This window comes from Phyllostomus discolor, chromosome 4 (assembly GCF_004126475.2).
Source record: "Phyllostomus discolor isolate MPI-MPIP mPhyDis1 chromosome 4, mPhyDis1.pri.v3, whole genome shotgun sequence".
In the NCBI taxonomy this organism is placed as follows: Eukaryota; Metazoa; Chordata; class Mammalia; order Chiroptera; family Phyllostomidae; genus Phyllostomus; species Phyllostomus discolor.
This window is the reverse complement of record NC_040906.2, coordinates 68318937-68340075: the sequence shown is the minus strand read 5'-3', so window position 1 is coordinate 68340075 and position 21139 is coordinate 68318937. Positions and strand designations below refer to the sequence as shown.

The window sequence follows — 21139 nt, the reverse complement described above, 5'->3', positions numbered from 1 at the left end:
TTCAGAATCTTATACTTGCAGAGATGAGACACAAGCATATGAAATAACTGAAGAAGCCATATGAAGCTGAGGCGGTTAATGCCCAGGTGAGGGGTAGGATAGGATGCTACTGTGTGAATTCAGAAGAGTTTGGAAAACCCTGGAAAGAGCCTCATGGAAGAAGCAGAATAAGAGTTGAAAAGCGGAGCAGGAAGAGGCAGTAATGGTGTCCAAAATTCTTGTACTTGAGGTTGAGCACTGCCCACTCGCACCTGTAGGAGGGCCATACTGACCAGAGCAGGGTTACAAGAAAATAGCTAAGACAGGGCCATATAGGACACTGGAGTGAGATGCAAAAATGCCTTCAATTTTCCACGTGTCTTTAATATATCTCAAATTATTAAAAATGGTCTACATTTTGATATGATTGTCAAAAACTGTTAAGTTCCATATGCATACACAAACTTGCATACAAATGTTCATAGTAGCATTATTTATAGCAGTCAAAAAGCAGAAACAACCCAAATATTCGTCCACAAATAAATAAATTAAAAACTGGGTGATATTGATACAATGGACTATTATATAGGAAAAAAAGAAATGAAATGCTGATGTGTACACAGATGAAGCCTGAAAACATTATGTTAACTGAAAGAAGCCAGTCATGAAAGGCCACATACTGCACAATTCCCCGTGACTGAGGACTCTGGAGGAGGCAGATGCACAGATGGGCAGTTGAGGGGGAAATGGGAGTGGCTGGTGCTGGGCACATGATTTCTTTCTGGGTGATTAAAACACTCTAAAATTGATTGTGGAAGGATCACACAACTCTGCATGCACTACAACCACTGAATTGTACACTTTAAATGGGTGAATTTGAGCACGCGCAGTGTCCTCCTGATGTGAAAATGGCTTGGAATAGAAATGTTCACTTGGTCCTTCCAAGTTTTGGTTTTTCAGGTTGAAATTTGATTTTTCAGTCCTCCTTCCTATGTCCGCGAAGCCTGAAAGTTACTGTAGATGTTGAATCCCTGCTTGAGAGCCTCCTACAATGGTTCTTCTGCCTGTGATTGTGGTAGAAGCAGATTAAAATGGCTGTTCTGAGGTCCTTGAAGGCACATCGTCAAAATGCAGGTGTGACTCCTCAGCATGTCATTCCAGGAGAAAACAACCCACAGCGGGAGCAGGGTGACATGGCTGCTTCTCAGAAAATATTCTCGAGGACTTCCGGCAAGATGGAGGCATAGGTGGACACACCGTACCTCCATGCACAACCAAGATTAGAACAACAACAATTTAGAAACAGAATAACACTCAGAACTGACAGAAAATTTATCTGAATGGAAGTCGGACAGCCATGAAGTTGAAGTAGACCCATTCATCCAGACCGGTAGGAGAGGCAAAGACAAGCATTCGGGCATGGGTCACGGCACAGAGAACCAGGAGAGTTGGGCACAGAAGGCAACCGGGAGCGCGTAAGGCATCTGGGGCGCACAAGATCACAGCGGGTGGACCCTGAGTACACAAGCAGCAGCTGGCAGACCCAGTGAGGCAGCGATTGTGGAGCAGGACAGAGTGCACAACCCAGGGTCCCAGAGAAGGGACTGAGGTCCCACGGAGAACGCAGCTACCACCATTGTCTCCTCCCGCCCCCGCCCTCACATACAATGTCACAATCTAGCGACTGGGGTGCCCAGCCCTGGTGAACACCTAAGGCTCTGCCCCTCACCGTAACAGGAGTGACCAAACCAAAAAAAAAAAAAAAAAAAAAAAGGCTCAAACAGAAGAACATATCAGTGTCCCAGAACTCATCCTTTTGAGTGACCAAGAGATAGCTAATCTATCAGAAGCACAGTTCAAAACACTGGTGATCAGGAAGCTCACAGAATTGGTTGATTTTGGTCACAAATTAGATGAAAAAATGCTGGTTACCATAAAAGAAATGAAGGAAAATGCATAGAGAACCAATAGTGATGGGAAGGAAACTGGGACTCAAAACAATAGAGTGGAGCAGAAGAAAGACAGAATCAACCAAGCAGGAAAGAATGGAGAAATAAGAATTCAAAAAAATGAGGAGAAGCTTAGGAACCTCTAGGACATCTTTAAATGTTCCAACATCCGAATTATGGGGGTACCAGAAGGGGAAGAGGTAGAGCAACAGGTTGAAAACGTATTTGAACAAAGAATAAAAGAGAACTTCCCCAATCTGGCAAGGGAAATAGACTTCCAGGAAGTCCAGGAAGCTCAGAGAGTCCCAAAGAAGTTGGACCCAAGAAGAAACACACCAAGGCACATCATAATTACATTAGCCAAGGAAAAAATGAAGGAGAAAATCCTTATCCCCAAGAGATAAGGGGACAGTAACCTACAAAGAAGTTCCCATCAGACTGTCAACTGATTTCTCAAAAGAGACCTTACAGGCAAGAAGGGGCTGGAAAGAAGTATTCCAAGTCATGAAAGACGAGGACCTATATCCCAAATTACTCTATCCAGCAAAGCTCTCATTTAGAATGGAAGGACAGATAAAGTGCTTCTCAGATAAGGTCAAGTTAAAGGAGTTCATCATCACCAAGCCCTTATTTTATGAAATGTTAAAGGGACTTATCTAAGAAAAGAAGATTAAAAAAAACATGTATAGTAAAAGGACAGCAAACTCACAATTATTAACAACCACACCTAAAGCAAAACCAAAAGCAACTAAGCAAACAACTAGAACAGGAACAGAACCACAGAAATGGAGATCACATGGAGGGTTATCAACAGGCGAGTAGGAGGAGGAGAGAGGAGGAAAAGGTACAGAGAATAAGTAGCATAGAACATAAATAGAAAATAGGGGGAGGGTAAGAATAGTATGAGAAATGTAGAAGCTGAAGAACTTATAAGCATGACACATGGACATGAACTAAAGGGGGGGGAAGTGGGTGGGAGAGGGTGTACAGGGTGGAGGGGAATGAAGGGGGGAAAATGGGACAACTGTAATAGCATAATCAATAAAATATATTTTAAAAAGTGGGTGAATTTCATGGTATGTGAGTTACACCCCAGTAAAGCTGTTATTTAAAAACACAAACTGTTAAGAGAGATGGACTTTAAAGAACAGGATCTAGGAGTGGGGGTGGGGGTGTTGTGGGGGAGGGAGACTTATATTGTCACTAATTTGTTTATAATCAATACAGCCCAGCTGGAAATACAAGGAGAGAAGACTGAATTTCCCTTATCACATTCTGACTCTTTTAAAAATATAGGCCTTTTAATTTCCTAAACCTGCTAACCTCCACTTTAAAATTTGTTTTAATTTTTCAAAAAGAATAATGATAGTGTGGCTGGTCATGGATCTATATGTGTCCCTTGGGAACCCTTGACAAAATGATCATATTAAGTCATTTCTGACCATTCCAGAGGTCCCTCTTGATTTCTGGAGGAATTAAGGTTATTGAATGGTGATCCATCCCAGTGACCATTTACTGAGTCCCCTGCCTGGGGAAGCACACAAGGTAAGCAGGGCTATGCAAGGGGAGGGAGAGGACTAAGAAAGACATTCCTGCTTCAAAGCACTTACCACTGCAGAGGGAGACAGGACAAACAGACAGGGACCAAAAAGAAGGGGAACCAGTAAGTGCTGTGCATTGTCACAAACTTTGGCTGATGAGGACAATCATTTGACCCAGTACTTCTCAAAGTCATCCACCTGAAAACCATCCTGTTGTGTCCATCAACAATGTAAGTCCTAAGCTCCATCCCAAACTAACTGAATGAAAGTCTCAGAGAGGAAGGCCCCAGGAACATATATATCTATCTAATGTTAACCTCATCCCATCCCACAAAATTCAATAGATTGAAAATAACAAGATTCTCCGCAGTAAATAAAGCTGGTATGAAAAAGTAGGCCAGCATTTCCCTAAGCACATTCTGCAAAATGCTAGTTCATTCAGTAGTTCATAGGTATTCCTTAGGTAGGAAAAAAAGGTTCTGATGTCAAATAAGTTTTGGCTAACTTTGGGTTAAACAAAATTTAATTGGTTTCTATATTACAGAATGCTAAGAGATTTTTGTGGCCTACCGTGTGCTCTGAATCTTTGAGAAGGGGCAGAGGCGGTCATTACAAACTTATTTGACTAAGGACCCATTTTCTTCCACAGATGTCAATGGGCATACTAAATTAATGGCTAGAAACTTATCTATCAAAATTAGGAGATACTCTGGAAAATATATATTTCTTTTCTTATAAAAAGTAAAAGATCATAATATTTTCAGAGTATCCAGAGTGTATGTGTGTATGTATATATATGAATAAAAACTTAAAGATAGTTTTCCTCCTGGCTACTCTCTGAGCAATATCCCAAACACCCATTTTTGTAGTCTAGCTGTCACTTGGAGTAACACTCATTTACTGAGGCAGGGGATGTTTAAAAACCAACAAGAAGATTTCTTTGCTGAGAGGTTCCTCAGGACAGAGGCTAGGGGAGCACAGCATATTCCCTCCATGGTTTCCAGATCTGACATAACATAAGGATGGGCACAGGGTCCAGAGGAAGAGAGTGAGAACATAATTATTCTGCAGTTGATTCCTGGTCACTGAGAGTCCTGGCTCTCCAGATCAAAACTATTTCACACCTTTGGATGAAGTCAGACATTTTCTTAGCTGGAATTGAGCTCAACTACTGGAGGACTGAGGCCTTCTAAACCTGGACCCGCTTCTAACCTGTGCTCCCCTGAGTCAGCTCAAAATGCATCAAAAGAAATGGCCTACTTTCCCAATCTCAGCAGCCGTACCACCCAACCAGTCAGGCACCCAAGCCAGAGTGGAGGTGTTCAGCCCAGACTCTTCTCCCTTCCCAAGCTAATTAGTTATAAAACCTGCTGCACTCACGACAAATATTTCTCACTTCACCTCCTCCTCTCTATTCCCACTGCTGCTGCCCTAGTTGAAGTCTCCATCATCTAATACCTGTACAATTTCAACAGCTTTCTAATTGGACTTCCTGCCTGAATTCTCCCTCTTCGAAAATCCATCTTCCACTCTGACCCATGCATAGCTGATCCTACCGATTTCCAGTTCAAGAATCCTTCAACAGCTCTCAGTTACCTATAGCAAATAATTTCCCTCACATAAATTCTGCAGAACACTAATACACTGCATGATTGAAAACAGGGTGGAGGGCTCTTGAAAGTGGAGGCTGGGTGTCTTTATGTGCAGGTACAACAAAGAAGACCACCTCTCAGTGTCTGGTCTGTCCCCCAGACAGAAATAATTCTTTGGAGACTTGGGACCCAGAGGAAGGCCCCATAAGAAAAATTGGGAAAGGATTTCAGAGTCTATCAATGTCCTTGGCTAGGGGATCTCAAAAGTCACTTAAAACACAAATGCTGGTGGGATAATAGGCACTTTTTATACTTCTAAAGAGATGATATGGTTTATAGCCAGAGTCTGCTGAATATCCTCCAGTTTCCTCCAGGAAGGCAATCTGGAACTTCAAAACTATCTGTTTTCCATTAAGTACATGGAAGTGAGACTTCAGGTATATTTTAAGTCCTAAATTAAGAACTGAAAATTCAAATAACCTAAGAATCAGGTAGATCACAACTGACAAAGTTCTGGCTGAGTTTCCAGTACAAGGTCTTTGGTGTGTGCCTTCCCTACAACGTCCTCAAGATATCTCCTTACCAAACTAGTCACTAAGTCAGACAAATCTTCTGTATTTGAATTGGCTGCTGGCCGGCATTTTGAAAGCCAACTTCTCTATGTAAATGCAACACTCAAATGAAAAATCTAACAACTAGTTGCACATCTTACAGCCAGAATATGTTTTAGTTAAAAAGGGATTCAAGGGATATGAATCTAAAATTCACAGAAGCTAAGTTATGCATTTCCTTGTCCTTGTTCTACTTTATTTATATTCTCTTTTTCTACCCCTTAAAATGTTGGGGGTGATTCACCCACACTAAGTTTGGGATGTGACAATTTTTTTAGTTACCTTTATACCAGTGTGTATTTCAAAACCAAGACAAAATAATACTATATTTATAAACATACTATATAGTCCTAATAAAATCCTGATTGTTACAATATCTTTATAGTTTGCATAGTTCTTTATGTTATAGCTTTGATACACACATACACACACACACCATTCAAAATGCCACAGGTGAAGAAAGCATCTATAATAACAAATGGTAATTGTATACTTCAATTATAAGATCTACCACAGCCTTCTTACAGCACAGCCCTCTGCACTAGCAATAATTTGAGGATTGGGGCAATAAAAATAATATTTAAAAAACAGACTCTGAAAAATATTTTATGTGTATATTTTGCAAATGAAAACATTTAAGCAATGTCCATATCATATGTAGGCTAGCTCAGCTTTAACACAGCTCTGCACACATGAAGACTTGTGCAGGACCTCTCTACTGAGTGTTTGTGTATGCCCACATACCACACACACGCCCACTTCCAGAAGTACACTTCTGAACCTTACAGCGTTACTGAAGTAAATCCAATCTGAGACTCAGGGCAATCATCATTTCATCCCGTATCATCAGGACTGGCTCTCTGTTGGGCACCAGTTCTCTAAGCAGCAGGACCGGCTCTTGACACTGAGAACAGCCTGGCTCTGACTCTGCAGACAACACTGGAGGCAGGGAGAGCATCTACTCCCCAGAGTCCTCCTTACCTTAAGAGCTGCAGTTTTCAGGGAGGTGAGGCATCTGCCATAAATGGCACATGAACACCACTAGAGAGATTTGTCCCAGGAGCACAGTGAAGGAAGCAAGAGGCCAAGCTGAGCATCAGCTAATGAGAGAGCCTTCTGCTCCAGGCACTGGAAGGTACAGTCTTCCCATCTCCCAGGGATGAATCATGTGTCCTGTCCTTGGTCAACAGGTCCACCAGTCAAGGACAGTGCTCTTTCTGAACACAGGACTCTGGCTTCTAGTCAGTATACAAATCCACTCCCTTCTAACATTTCACAAGCACTAACAATGGGAAGTAAGGGCCTGTATTATATCCTTCCAAATCTCAATCCCAGTTTCCAGAATCCCATGAGCTATACTTGTTTTCCCAAAAGAGACCCAAACTTTCTAATTGAGGTATAACACACATACAAAAACTTACACATGTATCTGTACAGTTCGATAGATATTCACAAATTTTATACACCATGTAACCAGCAACCAGTCAAAATTGACTTTTTAATAGAGACAGACAAAGTCTGTTTAGCTTTATTAAAAATGGCAAGGCCTGTATTCCAGGCTACTACTTTCCATGGGCTTCCTATACCTTCCAACACAAGTCTGCCTTCAGCATTGTAAAGAGACACTCTCTTAGCATTCCTCTCCATCCCGTACTCAGTAGATATATTTTTAATAAGGACGCTGTCAGCGGAACTATAAAATCTCAGGAAGCTAATCCTTACTCCCAGCAGTCCTCTCACTGTTTTATGTGGTGGGAATCATGACATGATGACATTTGGAGAATTCTTCTGATCTGGTCAGGACAGTGAAATACAGCAGAGCCACAGGTTGGTCTGATACATGCTTTTCTGTATCTGCTCATTATCTGCAGAGACCCTTGTGTATTTTCGGGCAGTCCCAGAAGTCCACATAGCTGAGCTTCTCGAGTTTTCTCCAAAAAACTAACATTTAAATCTTTTACTTTCTCCCATTTCAAGAACTTTTTTAAGTACTCCAAATCTTAATTAATAAGAACAGTACAGGAATTAAAATCCAAGTCACCATTTATAGTGGAACCATTTTCACATATGAAAAGCCAACACACATCTTCAGTGCAAAAGGACCAACAGCAACTCTTTCAGAGCTGTACTAGCATCTTCAGAGGTGTGATTTAGGAACGTCTCCAAAATGCATGGTTTCATCTGCTGACACCACCACACTCACAGGGCCCATCAACAGTGTGGATGAAACCAGCACGCCTCTGCCTCTCCAGATCACCCTCTATCCTTCTCCACTCTGTTCTTCTACAGTGTGGTTGACCAATAAGCTCTGCTCTTTGGTTTCTGGTTAGCTTTGGCCAATCGGCACCCTAGCAGAGATCAAAGTGAAGGAAAGAAATGAGATTGGGGTATTTATTCCTTGGCTTCTTCCCCAGGGAGGAGGGCTGTATCTCTTCATGGGAAAGGATGCATGCTCCTCAAAGGTCCATCCTTCCAGGTTCCTGTAATCATGCCCTGTCCTGGTACCACTGGACTTAAGGTGGGAACAGCTCTGCAGTGACTAGTATTACATTCTCCCTTCTGGTTTCCTTGCACCTTCCCAATACCTTTTAAGTTTACTAACCCTCTAAAATTGTCCTACGTTAAGGATTGTATCTGTTTTCTGTAGGGATTCTGATTGATGCAACAACCCTCTACTCAGAACTTACCATTCCTTTTACTTTTTTCAAATATTGCTATCCTTTTTATTTTTAAAAATATCACTACTGAATCATGCAAATGTTTTCCAGAATTGGAAGCTCATGGAGATGAATCAAAAATGAGGAAGACAGAATAAAAAGAAACTTCAATACTCCTGACTAAGGCCAAATGTGGCATCAATGTGCAACTGTCATTAAGCTCGGCGTACAAATAATAAGAACAATTCCCTAAAACACAAAACCTCTTTCTGATATTCCCTAGATTTTATGTTCATTTAAGTTTTGTGGATGTAGTATCATTTTAATTCATCAATGACTCAGGCATTCACACCATATCAGAAAGCAATAGGAAACAAGAAAGCTCGAAAGCAAGTGGGACTCTAATCTGGATTCCGAGTAGATAAAGTTCTCCCCATTGAGGTCAAAGAGCAATCTGTCTCTCTTTTGGAGATTCCCCCCAACACCCAACTGCTTTATAAGCTGTCAAGCAAGAACCACAGAAATATGATGATTATATCACCCTTCAGTGGTTTGTTCTAGTTTTTAATTTTACTAACCCTTGGATTTGGCATCATAAAAAGAACAGAGCTCTAGAAAGGTATGTGAGGAGGTTTCTAGGCTCAGGTCCACCAGAAATCGTCAGGGTCGTTCCACACAGTGGCCCAGCTTCTTTGGATCTCATTTTTTCTCATTTATGAAAGAAAGACTGGTGGATGAAACTTCTCAACTTTTTGTTACCAAATTTTTACAACAGAGAGTAAATAAATTCTTCTTATGGATGCTGGGGGCAATAGCCTAAAGCTGCTTCCCACAATCAAAAACTTCTTTGAAGTCTAATATTTCACATTAAAATTTTGAACTAATTTAGTTTATTCTCAATGGAAAAAAAGGTTTATGTTTCTTTTAATATGAAAATGTTTTACAATACTCACCAATATATATAAATCTTAAAAAGTGAGCTAACCCTTTAATCCAGTGATTCTAGAAAGCTACTTCAGAGAAATGGCTCCATGTGTATACAAAGATTCATATGTGGGAATGGTAACTGTAGCATTTATCTGCAGAACTGAAAAATGGGAAATATTCTAAAACTATCAATGGGCTAAATTCATCATGGTAAATCCACACTGTAAGATCATGGCATCATTCAGTTCATTAAAAGGAATAAACTGATATGGAAAAATAACCATGGTATATTTTTAGGTAAAAAAAGCAAGTCACAGAATAATATTTATTATGACCTTATTTATATATATTTAAAAACTACAAATAAGACATGTGTATTTTTAACTGTGTTTTCTAAATATCCAAGTTTGTCAATGTATAGAAAAAGGTCAGAATGGATATCCAAGGCAGTGTTAAGACAGCTACCTGTGGGGAGGCAAATAGGTTGAGAGGTTGTAAAGGAGGACTAACTTCTCACACTATCTAGTTTTGTATCATTTAGATGTTTTTTTCCCAAAAAACCCATTTCACCAAATTTAAGACACCAATTATTTTAAGACTCAACCTTAGATTATGTATCACTGAGGGAAGAAAGCTGTCAATAAAACTATTACACACCATTAGTTTTAAGATGCACATGTATTAGAATGGGGGGAATATGCTTTAAGATCGATAAAATACAGTCTATGACTTCACAAATTTTCACACTATAGAAAAATTAGCATTGGCACTGTAGGAAGATGCGTCATGTTTTATGCAACAAATTTGTGAACTTTGCTTAATAATTAAATGCAACCAACATAGTCTTTTCTTTTTAAACTCTAAAATCAACCTACCCTTTTCACATCCGTGCAGTTTTATTGCTCACTCTACTCTGCGGTATCCTAGCACTTCACTGAGGGCCCTGTGCATCGTGATAATGAGGAAATGTTCAGCGCTTCCCTTCTTTAGCAAATCACCTTAATTCCACTTCTATATTCTGAGCATTAAGAACACCATCAAATGTGAGATAACTTGAAAATCTGATAAATGAGTTCTTATTCTATAGTTTGGATCAATAGAGCCAGTGAATCAAATAAGCCTCAAGACACTAATCTCTGGACATCATTTGAAATTAAACAATATTAAGGTTTCAATAATGACTCTGGAAATAAACTGGGGAATAAATTTGTTTACCCTCTAATTATTTTGGCATGACATTCACCATATTTTTCTAGCTTGATGATAAATATTTGCCTCCAACTCTTACTATATTCAAGCAATATTTAAGGTGGATATTTGAGAGACTGGGCTAAAGTAAAGATGGCTTCTCTCATCTTTGTGGCCTTTCACTTTATCATGGAGGAAAATTGAACAGATTAGGCACATTTACTCCTTTCAAATGTCATATATGACTTTTTAGAAAATAATAAATGTCTCTTAGAATTTATTATATTCCCAGGTTTTCTAATGGATTATTGTTTTAGTATATCCAAAGAGATAATAATAATGAGCTGAAGATAAACTGTAAAGCAAAAAAAAAAAGCACCAACCAATAAGCATTCTTAGTGATTAAGCATCACAACAACCATAAAACAATTATTTAGGCTTTTTTTTTGGCCAACACTCTCCTACTGTATATAGCTAAGACATCTTCTTGTACCTGAGCCAAGAAGAAAAGATGGCATTTAAAGCAGACATATCTCTCTTCGATTATCCTGCTGTGACAAGAGTTGGAAGCTGACTTCTCAGTAAGCAGTTGCCTTTGATTTTTTTTTTCTTCTGAGAGATAAGACTCAAGCATTTCCAACTCTAATTGCTGTGGGCTAGAAGGATATTGTGAGTATTGGCAAGCAAATGAGCAATAGACAAAGCATCCTTTTTGGCTTCTAGAGCTAAAAATCTTAAATAAAATGTCTCCTTTTTCAAACATCTAGTCCTCTTAGAGATGTGCACCACACACACTTTCCTCTTTCAAAGATTCTTAAAAGGCCAATCATCGAGGTTCAAGGTCCAAATACTAACATCTTACTTGGAATGCACAAGACACCATGGTAACTGATCATTTCAGGAAGCACGTGTCACATGGTGGCATTGGCATCCCAACTGAAGAAACTGCTTATCAGCAAATAGAACAGAATTTGGGATATTTAAAAAAAAAAACTTTAGAAATTACCTAAATCAAATCTCTTCATTTTACAGGAGGAAAAATAAAGGATTAAAACAATTAAATGTCTTGGGCAAAATAACTGCTAATAAGTGCGAAAGACCAAGACTTTCCACTCCTAGTGTTCTGTAAATTACACTCTATTCAAACAAAATTCAACAAATTATTGACAAGGCCTTAGGAGATGAGTGCTTTCTTTTACTTGTCAATATCTGTAATATTTTTGGAAACCACTGTCAAAAATCACGCAAGTGCTCTGAAAATAAACCAAAGAATTTGATAGGAACATCAAAACCTACAGAGGAAGGGGCATGTTTAGTTATAAAAGTGTAAGCACATTCACTATATGTATAATAACCATAGTGGAAAATACTTTTCTGTCTTTAAGGGTTTTATGCATGTTAACTCACTTCATCTTCCAAACCACCCAAGAGGACAGTTCCATTATTACTGACACTTCAGGGCTATGGAAACCAGGGCACAGAACATTTAAGAAATGTACCCAGGGCCACCAGTTAGGAAGTGGGGAGCTGGGACTTCATTGCTAGCAATCTTCCACTGAGTCTCTGCTTTTAATCACACCATTGTTTCAAAATACAAAGTACAAAAAGTAAAAGCTATTTCCCTGGTTGATAGACATGGTCAATAGAAGATAAAAGTTCTATGGAGGTTAAAAAAGATTCAGAAACACCTTATCACTCACCAAAATTCTCAACAAATCTGCTAATAGAGTAATAACAGTGAAGGTCAGAATCATTTTACTGTATGATGCTCAAGCTAAAAAGAAGAGAGACATTAAGGAGTAATAGGATAAAAAAGGCAAAATAAGAGAACTAAGCCATACACAAACTATAAAATCAAGCTCCTAAATAACTGACTGTTTTCAATACTCATGTTAAGATGCATCCCTTAGATCATGTCCTCTGAACAAAGAGACTGAAAGCAAATTCAAAATATCCTGTTTTAGATTTAACACAAGAAAAAAAAATAGGATGTAGGAAGTACTGACATTGTGGCATGATTTAAGATGAGAGAAAAATATTTATTATTGAAACAACACAATTATGTTTTAAGAAAATACATAAATCCAGAGTAAGAACGAGTATTGGTCTATTTAGATCTCAAAAATGATCACTCAAGACATGTAGGCCATCTTCCTTTAGGCAAACCCATAAGCACTATAAAAATGGCCACGCAGGTTTATCTTGGACTCACTCTAGTCAAAGTCTTAAAAAGTTGAAAATCCATGGCATAAAAACCTAAACCCCCAATCTGCTTGCCATTATATTATATGAACTGTAAATTCCCTAGAGCTTACACACCAAGCAGTGGCCAACTAGGGCCCTGTTCTCAATAGGTGAGCTCACATGGGTCTTACCCGAAGTGTCTGCCAGTCTGGCCTTTCAGAGCTGCTGCTGTTTTCAAAGTCCGTGTGGCCTGATGCAAACACATTAAAGGCACCTAACTCCACCTAATTTAGATCACAATACAGAATTTATATCTATACAGCTTCTTGGCATAATTTTTAACTTAGCTTCATGAATATCTGAGCTCATGACTTGATAATTATTATAAAAACTAGTGGGAGAAGAAAGGGAGGGAACAAAAAATGATAACAGACCCATTTATGTCTCTGTCCTCCTCAGGTGGCTTACTTTACCTAAGTAAAGGGTATTACAGGGAGACTGTGGACAGAATAACAAGAACCACTGCATAGGAATAAGATTCAAGCTGAACTCTGATAGAAAAAGAACAGCTAAGGCAATGAGATGCCTCCCCACCTTCACCCTTAAAAGAATTTTTTCATGGTTATTGCTGACCTTCACCCAGAATGTCTTGCACGACAGAATAATGTAATGCTCACTGAGTCACAGGACCTGAGCTATGGAGTCACAGGACAATACTCTAAAATCCTGACTGACATCATAATCTCATTGGAAAAAGAACACCAGCAGGAAAGGAGATGGGGCACCCCCGAGGAAAGGCAGGGATTGAACCTAACACTTCCCTACTTCCCTTGATATTGTAAATCACAAAGAAAGTGACAAGACTGACCTCAGAGAGGCCAATTCACAGGTTCTGGTCTGATTTAAGGAATTTGTCTCCTTAACTCTATGACAATTGCATCTAGAAATCATTTCAATGTGTTTGTTAGAAAACCATCACTGCTAAGAACTCTTTGATTAAAGAGAATTTTCTGTTCACCATTTACCTAGACTCTGGACAAACACCAAAATCACTCAGCTGAGTAAAACAAGTTGATTTTTTCCTCAGTCAAATTTCTTACACAGACCATGAGCAGCATTTGGTTTTCCTCTCTGGTCAGTGATGCTGACACTTTGATCCTTCTACAGAACAGGACTCATTCTCTATAAACAGGCCAGAAAAACTCCCTGACCCCAGAAGGGGTCCTCTGATCTATCATAAACACATTTCTTTTCCAAAAGAAATCTAATCCCTACTGTCCCTAGAGTGTTTTTCTGAAGGTCCCTAAGCACACCAAGCCTTCTGTTTGCAGTTCATCCTCCCTACCAAGCACAAGAACATATCTCCATATTTAAAATAACTTTATTATACCTTTGGAAGTAGCAATCCTTTATTCTCTTGTGGATATGTTGCCTTTCAACCCTCTTGGGTATCTTTCTTTATGGCAAACACAGTTAATTTTCCTTCTCCAAAAACTCTAGGGCAGAAATCCCCCACTTAGCATTAACTATCAATTAGCAAAGCATGGAGTACGTGTAGATATGAATGTGTGTGAATGTACGAGGGTGTATAGTTGTACACACCTATGGGCATACAGACAATTGGGCCAAAATACACAGCTTATAGAAAATGAACAGTTTAAATAATCAACATATTTATCCTTAAAAAAGAGTTACATATAAATTTAAATACGTGCTTTTGGCCCTGGCTGGCATAGCACAGTGGATTGAGCGCGGGCTGCGAACCAAAGCATCACAGGTTCGATTCCCAGTCAGGGCACATGCCTGGGTTGCAGGCCATGACCCCCCAGCAACCGCACATGATGTTTCTCTCTCTCTCGCTCTCTTTCTCCCTCCCTTCCCTCTCTAAAAACAAATAAATAAAAATCTTAAAAAATGTTTATTATTAAAAATAAATAAATAAATAAATATGTGCTTTTGTATATACACAATATAGTTTGTAAAATTTACCTTTGCTTTAACTTATATAAGACTTCTTTTTTTTTAAAGGCTAATGGGATTTTTTTAAAAGATTTTATTTATTTATTTTTAGAGAGGGAAGGGAGGGAGAAAGAGAGAGAGCGAAACATCAATGTGCAGTTGCTGGGGGCCGTGGCCTGCAACCCAGGCATGTGCCCTGACTGGGAATCAAACCTGTGATGCCTGGTTCGCAGCCCGTGCTCAATCCACTGAGCTATGCTAGCCAGGGCTAATGGGATTATTTTTTAATCATCACCCAAAGATATGTGTTTTATGGGTTTTTTTTTTTTAACCTAATTTTTCAGATTTTTTTTTTTTAGATTTTATTTATTTATTTTCAGAGAGGGAAGGGAGGGAGAAAGAGAGAGAAACATCAATGTGCGGTTGCTGGGGGTCATGGCCTGCAACCCAGGCATGTACCCTGACTGGGAATCGAACCTGTGACACTTTGGTTTGCAGCCCGTGCTCAATCCACTGAGCTATGCCAGCCAGGGTGATATGTGTTTTTTATTGACTTTAGAAACAGAGGAAGAAGGAAAGAGAGAGACAATGATCAGTTGTGCCCCGTATGCACTGCCCCAGGATTGAACAAGCAACCTGGGTATGTGTCCTGACCAGTAATAAAACACACAGCCTTTTGGGGCACAGAACAACACTCCAACCAACAGAGCTGCCTGGCCAGAGCAATATCTACAAGATTTTTAATGGTTTAATATATTATGGCTACTTTTATAGAACTGAAAACACTTAAAAATGTATTTTTTCCTCTCTAGTAAATGCCAAAAATTTTGAACTATGTATCTTTTCCACTGAAATAGACCAGGTTTCTCTCTCCAAATATGTTAGAATTTAAGCATTAAGAAGTAGATGCAATTGTATCGGAGAAATCAGCTGTCAATTCTGTGTGAAGATAACCTTGGCTTTACTTTACAAAATACAGGATGTAAAAATTTGTATTTTATTGAAATTGCTCAAAATCCCAAAAGGTCCATGTAGGAGCTTTAAATTTTGCAAAGCATCTCCAGCACAGGCCAGTCTCATACTAGTGTGCTCAATATTTTATCAAGTGAAAACAGCATTTCACAGAAATGCAATAAGCAGTAGCAGGTTTAAAATGACATATTGACATTTACGTGCCTGGGGAGTCTGAAAGGATATATAGCAATATGTTAAGTGTGATTATTCTGGGAGGATTTTAGGTAATTTTTTCTACTTATCTGCTTCTTCCATTGATCCCTCTAAGAAGATCCCTCCTATAGTTTGTGTAATAAACCTACTAAATGAAAAAAAGAAGTCTGTTTTGATAATGATTCCACAAATGTCAAAATACACATTGACTCCATTTATAAAACATGTATACCAGGGAGCAGATCTATCAAAACCTATTGTGACTCAGATTAAAAAAATACACAATGTATTTGGGGGGCTCACCCAGTAACAAACATCTTGGCCACCAAGAGCTGTATGACGACCCAGTGTGGGCAGTGAAGGTGGAATGGGGTAACCCTCCCAGAGGACAGTGTGGTGGGATTCTGTGTGTGTGATCCATTATGATTGGCCTGGTCTCGACACGGACTCACCCAGGAGCACACACTCCATTATCCATGTCAGGGTAACAAAACGAGTGATATAAGGCATGAAATCTCTTGTTCCCACACAGGACCTTGCTGTAGGGGCACTGAAGGATCTTACATACTTCCTTGTAATTCTTATGGTGCTGACACTTAACTGCCTTCCTAGAAACCAGAGCAGAAGGGACTTGTCCAAAAGGTTCCATAGGACCCAAGAATCTAAAATGCTCAGACTCAAGTATGTTGAGGCACGGCTCTTGTTTCCTTTTCTTTAAATGTATAATTCATGAACTAGAGGTTACAAACAAAAATCTAGGATGCAATAAGTATAATATCTACCTCTAGACCAGACTCCTAAGAAAAACCTCACACCAAAGTACCCAAATCTTTCTCATACTGCAGGGATGTAAGAAGGTGCTAGCAGTAGATAATATTGCTTCATTCTTATGCAGAATACAATAGTCCCTAGGCAAGATGATCTTATTATAAACTTACTATGTGCACATACTAAATGTAATCACTTGTCACAAGTTGAACCCCATGCACCCCACAAAGACGCCTGCAACAGCACGGAGTGGCAGGACAGATGCGGACGTCTCCCTAACCCCTAAGGAAGTGCCGTACTCAGCTTTTAGTGCCTGTGTATTCTTGGACCGCAGCTGGCCCTCTGAGAAAAGCCTCTCCACGCCTATCCACCAGACCTGTTCCGAGAGCTTTGCTTCCACCTGGGCAAACCCCCACACTTACAGCCATAAATGCATTGGCACTGAGAAAGGCTGCTGAGGATGTGGCACTCCAGGTGTGGCTTTATTTTTCACTTCACCAGGTCAGCTATTTAGGCCTAGTCTTCTCCATTGGCTTGAAGCTTTGTTCACACCATCTTGGGTAACACATCACATTATTCGTCCTTATAAAAACAAATAAACTCAAATAAGCATTCAGAGTCAGTTCTCCCCCTTCGAACATCTCTGCCTTTCCCTCTGATTTATGTGACACGCTTTCAATCCCACCCTTCCGAAACCCTCCCGTACTTTCACCGAGGAGTGGCCCAGTGCTGTTCGTCATTCCTCAGGGCTCCCACCTTCCTCGCCCCCGCAGATGTGCGCAGCTCTGAGGCTCTCAGCCTGCGAGCCACCACTGAGTCACCAGGAGCACAGCACTGCAGTACCTAGCACTACCCGCCATCAACTGCCGCCGCCGAGTCAAGTCACTGCACTCTTCACTTCCCACCCTACAGGAAAACTCGGCTGTCCCACGAGGCTGGACCAAAAGGAAAGAAAAATGTTTTCATAGTTATAATGGCTCCCCTCTGAACCAGTGCATCAGAAATTTATACAGGTCTGGAGAACGAGGTGCTGGATACTTTAGTTCCTAGCCGACTCTGTTCATAGTTGCTGGCTTCTAAAATAATTCCAACCAATCCACTTAAGTGCAATACAACACCCAATGGCCAAAAATAAAAAGTTACAATTCAATAATACATTATATGTTTCATAACTTGCCGTGAAAAGAAGGGGTGAGAAATAATCAGGCCTCCTGGGGAACCCAGCTGGGGAAGCTGGTTTACTGAGCTCCTATAGTTGCGTTTTATGTTCTCCCATCCCACCTGCAAGTGTGGACCTCGGCTATTTCAACCAGCACTGTTTCAGCCTATGGTCCGTTGCAGTAAACTGATAGTCTGATAATTGACAAGCATGCTGGGCAACATGCAGAGAGACTTTGCAGAAACAGAGTTAGAGTTAGAGCTAACACATAGACAGGGAGGAAAAATGAAATGCCTTATCAGAACAGAGGATTTCTATCTTTCATGGATAGTATATCATTTGATACATACGTCTGCACTGACGTATATTATAGAGGAGTTTTTTTTGTTATAGTCTGTTTACTTGGTGATTGAGCCAGAGAACCTTATATAACACAGTCCTGTTTCAAAGGTAGCAACATGTATGGCATCACACTTGCACACAGTTCTGACTCCCCACAGCAGTGCCCATCAGCCACCTCGAATCATTTTACCTTGCAAGGTTTCTACATAACTGATCTAAAATAAAGGACTGACACTAGCAATAGTAAAAGAAATATTCAGTAATCAGCTTTACCCTATATTCAAAAGCTAGCATTCCGATAGTATGAGTTTAGAAATTTCAGAAAACCATTTTCATCCCGATTTTAATAGATGACATGAGCCTGACCTGTGGAGGGAAAGGAGCCGAGCTCTCTAAGCCAGAACACACGTGAGCATGCTCCGGTCCCCCAGGGGGGCGTGCAGGCACACGACCCCCTGCCTCTGCACTGGAGTGCCGTATAACTACAACCTTTGCATCTGATTTCCTTAACAAAGAAGCAGTAGATCCGAACCGCTTGTTTGGCCAGAAAGTGTATAATACAGCTACAGCATGAACTTCCATTCATGCTTGCTCCATAAACAATGTGTATTATATAATGAATGAGCCTTTTCTGTGAACCCTGCTGTTGGAAAACACAGTCACTTTCTGCAAGAGTTTAAACCAGTCTACAAGGAGCAGTTACCCCTGGTGAGATCAAACGTGGACCAAGCAGTGTACAAATCCAAACAGCGTACTCTCTTAGCTGCCTTTGCTATCATCCTAATTCCTTTTTTGCTAGACAAGAAGTTATATAATAAAGAATTATTTCAGTTAACTCTCAAGTATACAGAGAACATTGACACAGAAGCCAGCAAGCACCCGAAAGATGTTAGCTTTCAGCTCCATGTTCCCTGCGTTGGCTAAGAAATGGGGGAGGGGGTGAGTTTAGTGGGAGGAGGAAGAGGAGGGGAGAGGGAATCAGCTATCTATGAAAATACTTACAGCCTCCGAGTCTTCAATTCCATGCAGGTACAAATTGTCATACATGGAGGTCTGATAATCCAGAGCACCTCTTTCAAGGCAAAAAGCAAAACTGCTACAGAAGCCACAGCTAGAGCTAAAAGATAGAAAAGGCCTGTGTGGAGAACTGCACCTGCCTTATCAATTCCTGTGGATTTGCCAGGCAAGATGCTATTCATTCACATCACACAGGCTGAGGATATCACCAGAGGCAGTTCAGACCTGGCATTTTATCTGCCTTCCCAATACAGAGCATAAAAAAAGCAAAACCTTTTCTCAACCACAGACTGGTGACTGAGCTAGGAAAGCAGCCTCTGATTGGCTCGGCTTGCCTGCTTCAGTCAGCTGAAGAGCGTTCCCCGGGAGAGTGGAGGGCGACTGGAGCATCCTCCCCAGCAAAGAGCTGCTTCCTGTTTCGCCTGCACTGTATAGCTCTGCCATAAACACGTCGATATGTAAGAGGCTGCTTGGAACGTTTGGAAAGGCAGACTATTGGATACTCTCAACACGACTGCTCATCTTCTTAATTAAATTCACAATTGAAGGGAGGTAGGGGAGCAAAGGAGAAATTTTATTCTGAGAGAATACTGTGTAAAGACAGGCAAACAGATACTAATCTCCACCCAACATCTGTACTTAACAGATGCAATTTCAGTCAAATGGGCAAGAAGTCACTTAAAAGTTTGTTGTTTTTTAAAAGGAATAAGGTAAAAATGGATAGAATAAATAGATGGTAAGATTTCTTGTGGGAATTTATACTGTAAAAGTTTTCAATAATCTCACTGAAAAGTTTTCAATATTCTCTGCCTCACTGTCAGGAAAATACCTCTTTAACCCAATGAGTGAAATGTGAAAAAAGAAACCAAAAGCTCTCAAAAGCCTTCATTTGGATGTAAAAATGTTAATGCCTCTTCAGTTTAATTTTTTTTAACTGCTTTTAAGTAACAGCCAATGTTTTAGCTTAAGTCCTTCATCCCCTTTCCAACATTTAGACCTTTAATATTCCTCAAACAGCATGGATCTTTTCCCCAAAACTCACATTGACCGGTCCCACTCCCTCCCCTGGCTGCCACCACACCACGGCCTGGTGTGACCTAGGGCAGGGCCCACCCTGGAGCTCACCTAAACACTTAAAAGGGTTTTCTGGTCAACCAATATGCGCTGCCGCCTTGAAGCAGGAGAGCTCTATAGCTCACGATAACAGAAGCCAGCTATATTTGAGCAGGGGAAAACGTTGGTGAGGGGCAAAAAAAAACATAATCTAGAGAAGCTGAATGACTCATTGGAGTAAGCGATGACCCAGAAACTCACAGGCTCTGAGTCCAATACCAGCTTCACCACGAATCGGTCGGACAGTTCTGGACCTGTCACCACTCTAGGGGTTTTAGTTTTAACACCTGCCAAACTGAGGTTAGAAGTAACTCAGAGGAAGAACTTTAAAAATCTAAAGTGCAACACAAACACTTATCAGTGACAACCCTGCTTTGTCAGCCGGAAGGTGCTGGCTGCTGGTCATGGGAGCTCAGCACGGGGTTAACTGGCTGGCTCTGGACCTAGGAAATGAGGTCCGTCCTTCTAGCCACTATCTCTGAAACTCGTAAAGAAACAAACCCGAGTCACAAAAAGCAACACCAGAACTATAACTGTCGAGCAGAGCGCAGTTCTTCCGAGTCTGCACTGACCCCTTAGTGTCTTTCAGTCACAGCCGCATACCTTCCGAAGGGCACCCGTACTTAGTCACTTTCAAATACGAACAATAGCAAGGAGACTCTGTCCTTTGGAACCCCAGAATGGGAGGGTTCATAGAGGATGGATGCCGTCTGTGCAGACACAGAGGAAGAAGGGCAAAAGAGAAAGGGTGCGACTGGCAGGGCACCACAGGAAAACAGCCGGTGCCGGCTCTGCCTGTGGACGACTGTGTGTCCCGGAGGAAGTCCCTTCCCAGGCTGCCCCTCCGCTTTCCCCTCCATGAAGCAAGAGGACAAGTCAAAGGATTTGTAAGCTCAAATCCCTGTGTTGGATTCTCTCATTTTAATGAACTCTATAACTATACAGAGTTGTGATATTTTAGTCAGAATCTACAGAAAATTGAGGCA

The 21139-nt window shown here is 40.6% G+C and overlaps 1 protein-coding gene across 4 annotated transcripts in view; it reads right to left on the bottom strand.

Annotated features, from left to right (window-relative positions):
• Positions 1-21139, bottom strand: part of CACNB4 (calcium voltage-gated channel auxiliary subunit beta 4) — a 244066-nt gene that overhangs the window by 116357 nt on the left and 106570 nt on the right. Inside the window, exons 1-2 of one of the 4 annotated variants that reach the window (XM_028509412.2) lie at positions 19026-19390; positions 16945-17104 (exon numbers count right to left, since the gene is read on the bottom strand). The exons of 2 other annotated variants lie outside the window; for them this stretch is intronic. In XM_028509412.2, the coding sequence (XP_028365213.1) occupies positions 16945-16950 (6 nt within the window). In that variant the 5' untranslated portion in view covers positions 16951-17104; positions 19026-19390. Of the gene's footprint in view, positions 1-16944; positions 17105-19025; positions 19391-21139 lie in introns of those variants that run through there. One more of the 4 variants, XM_028509411.2, reaches the window with a different exon arrangement.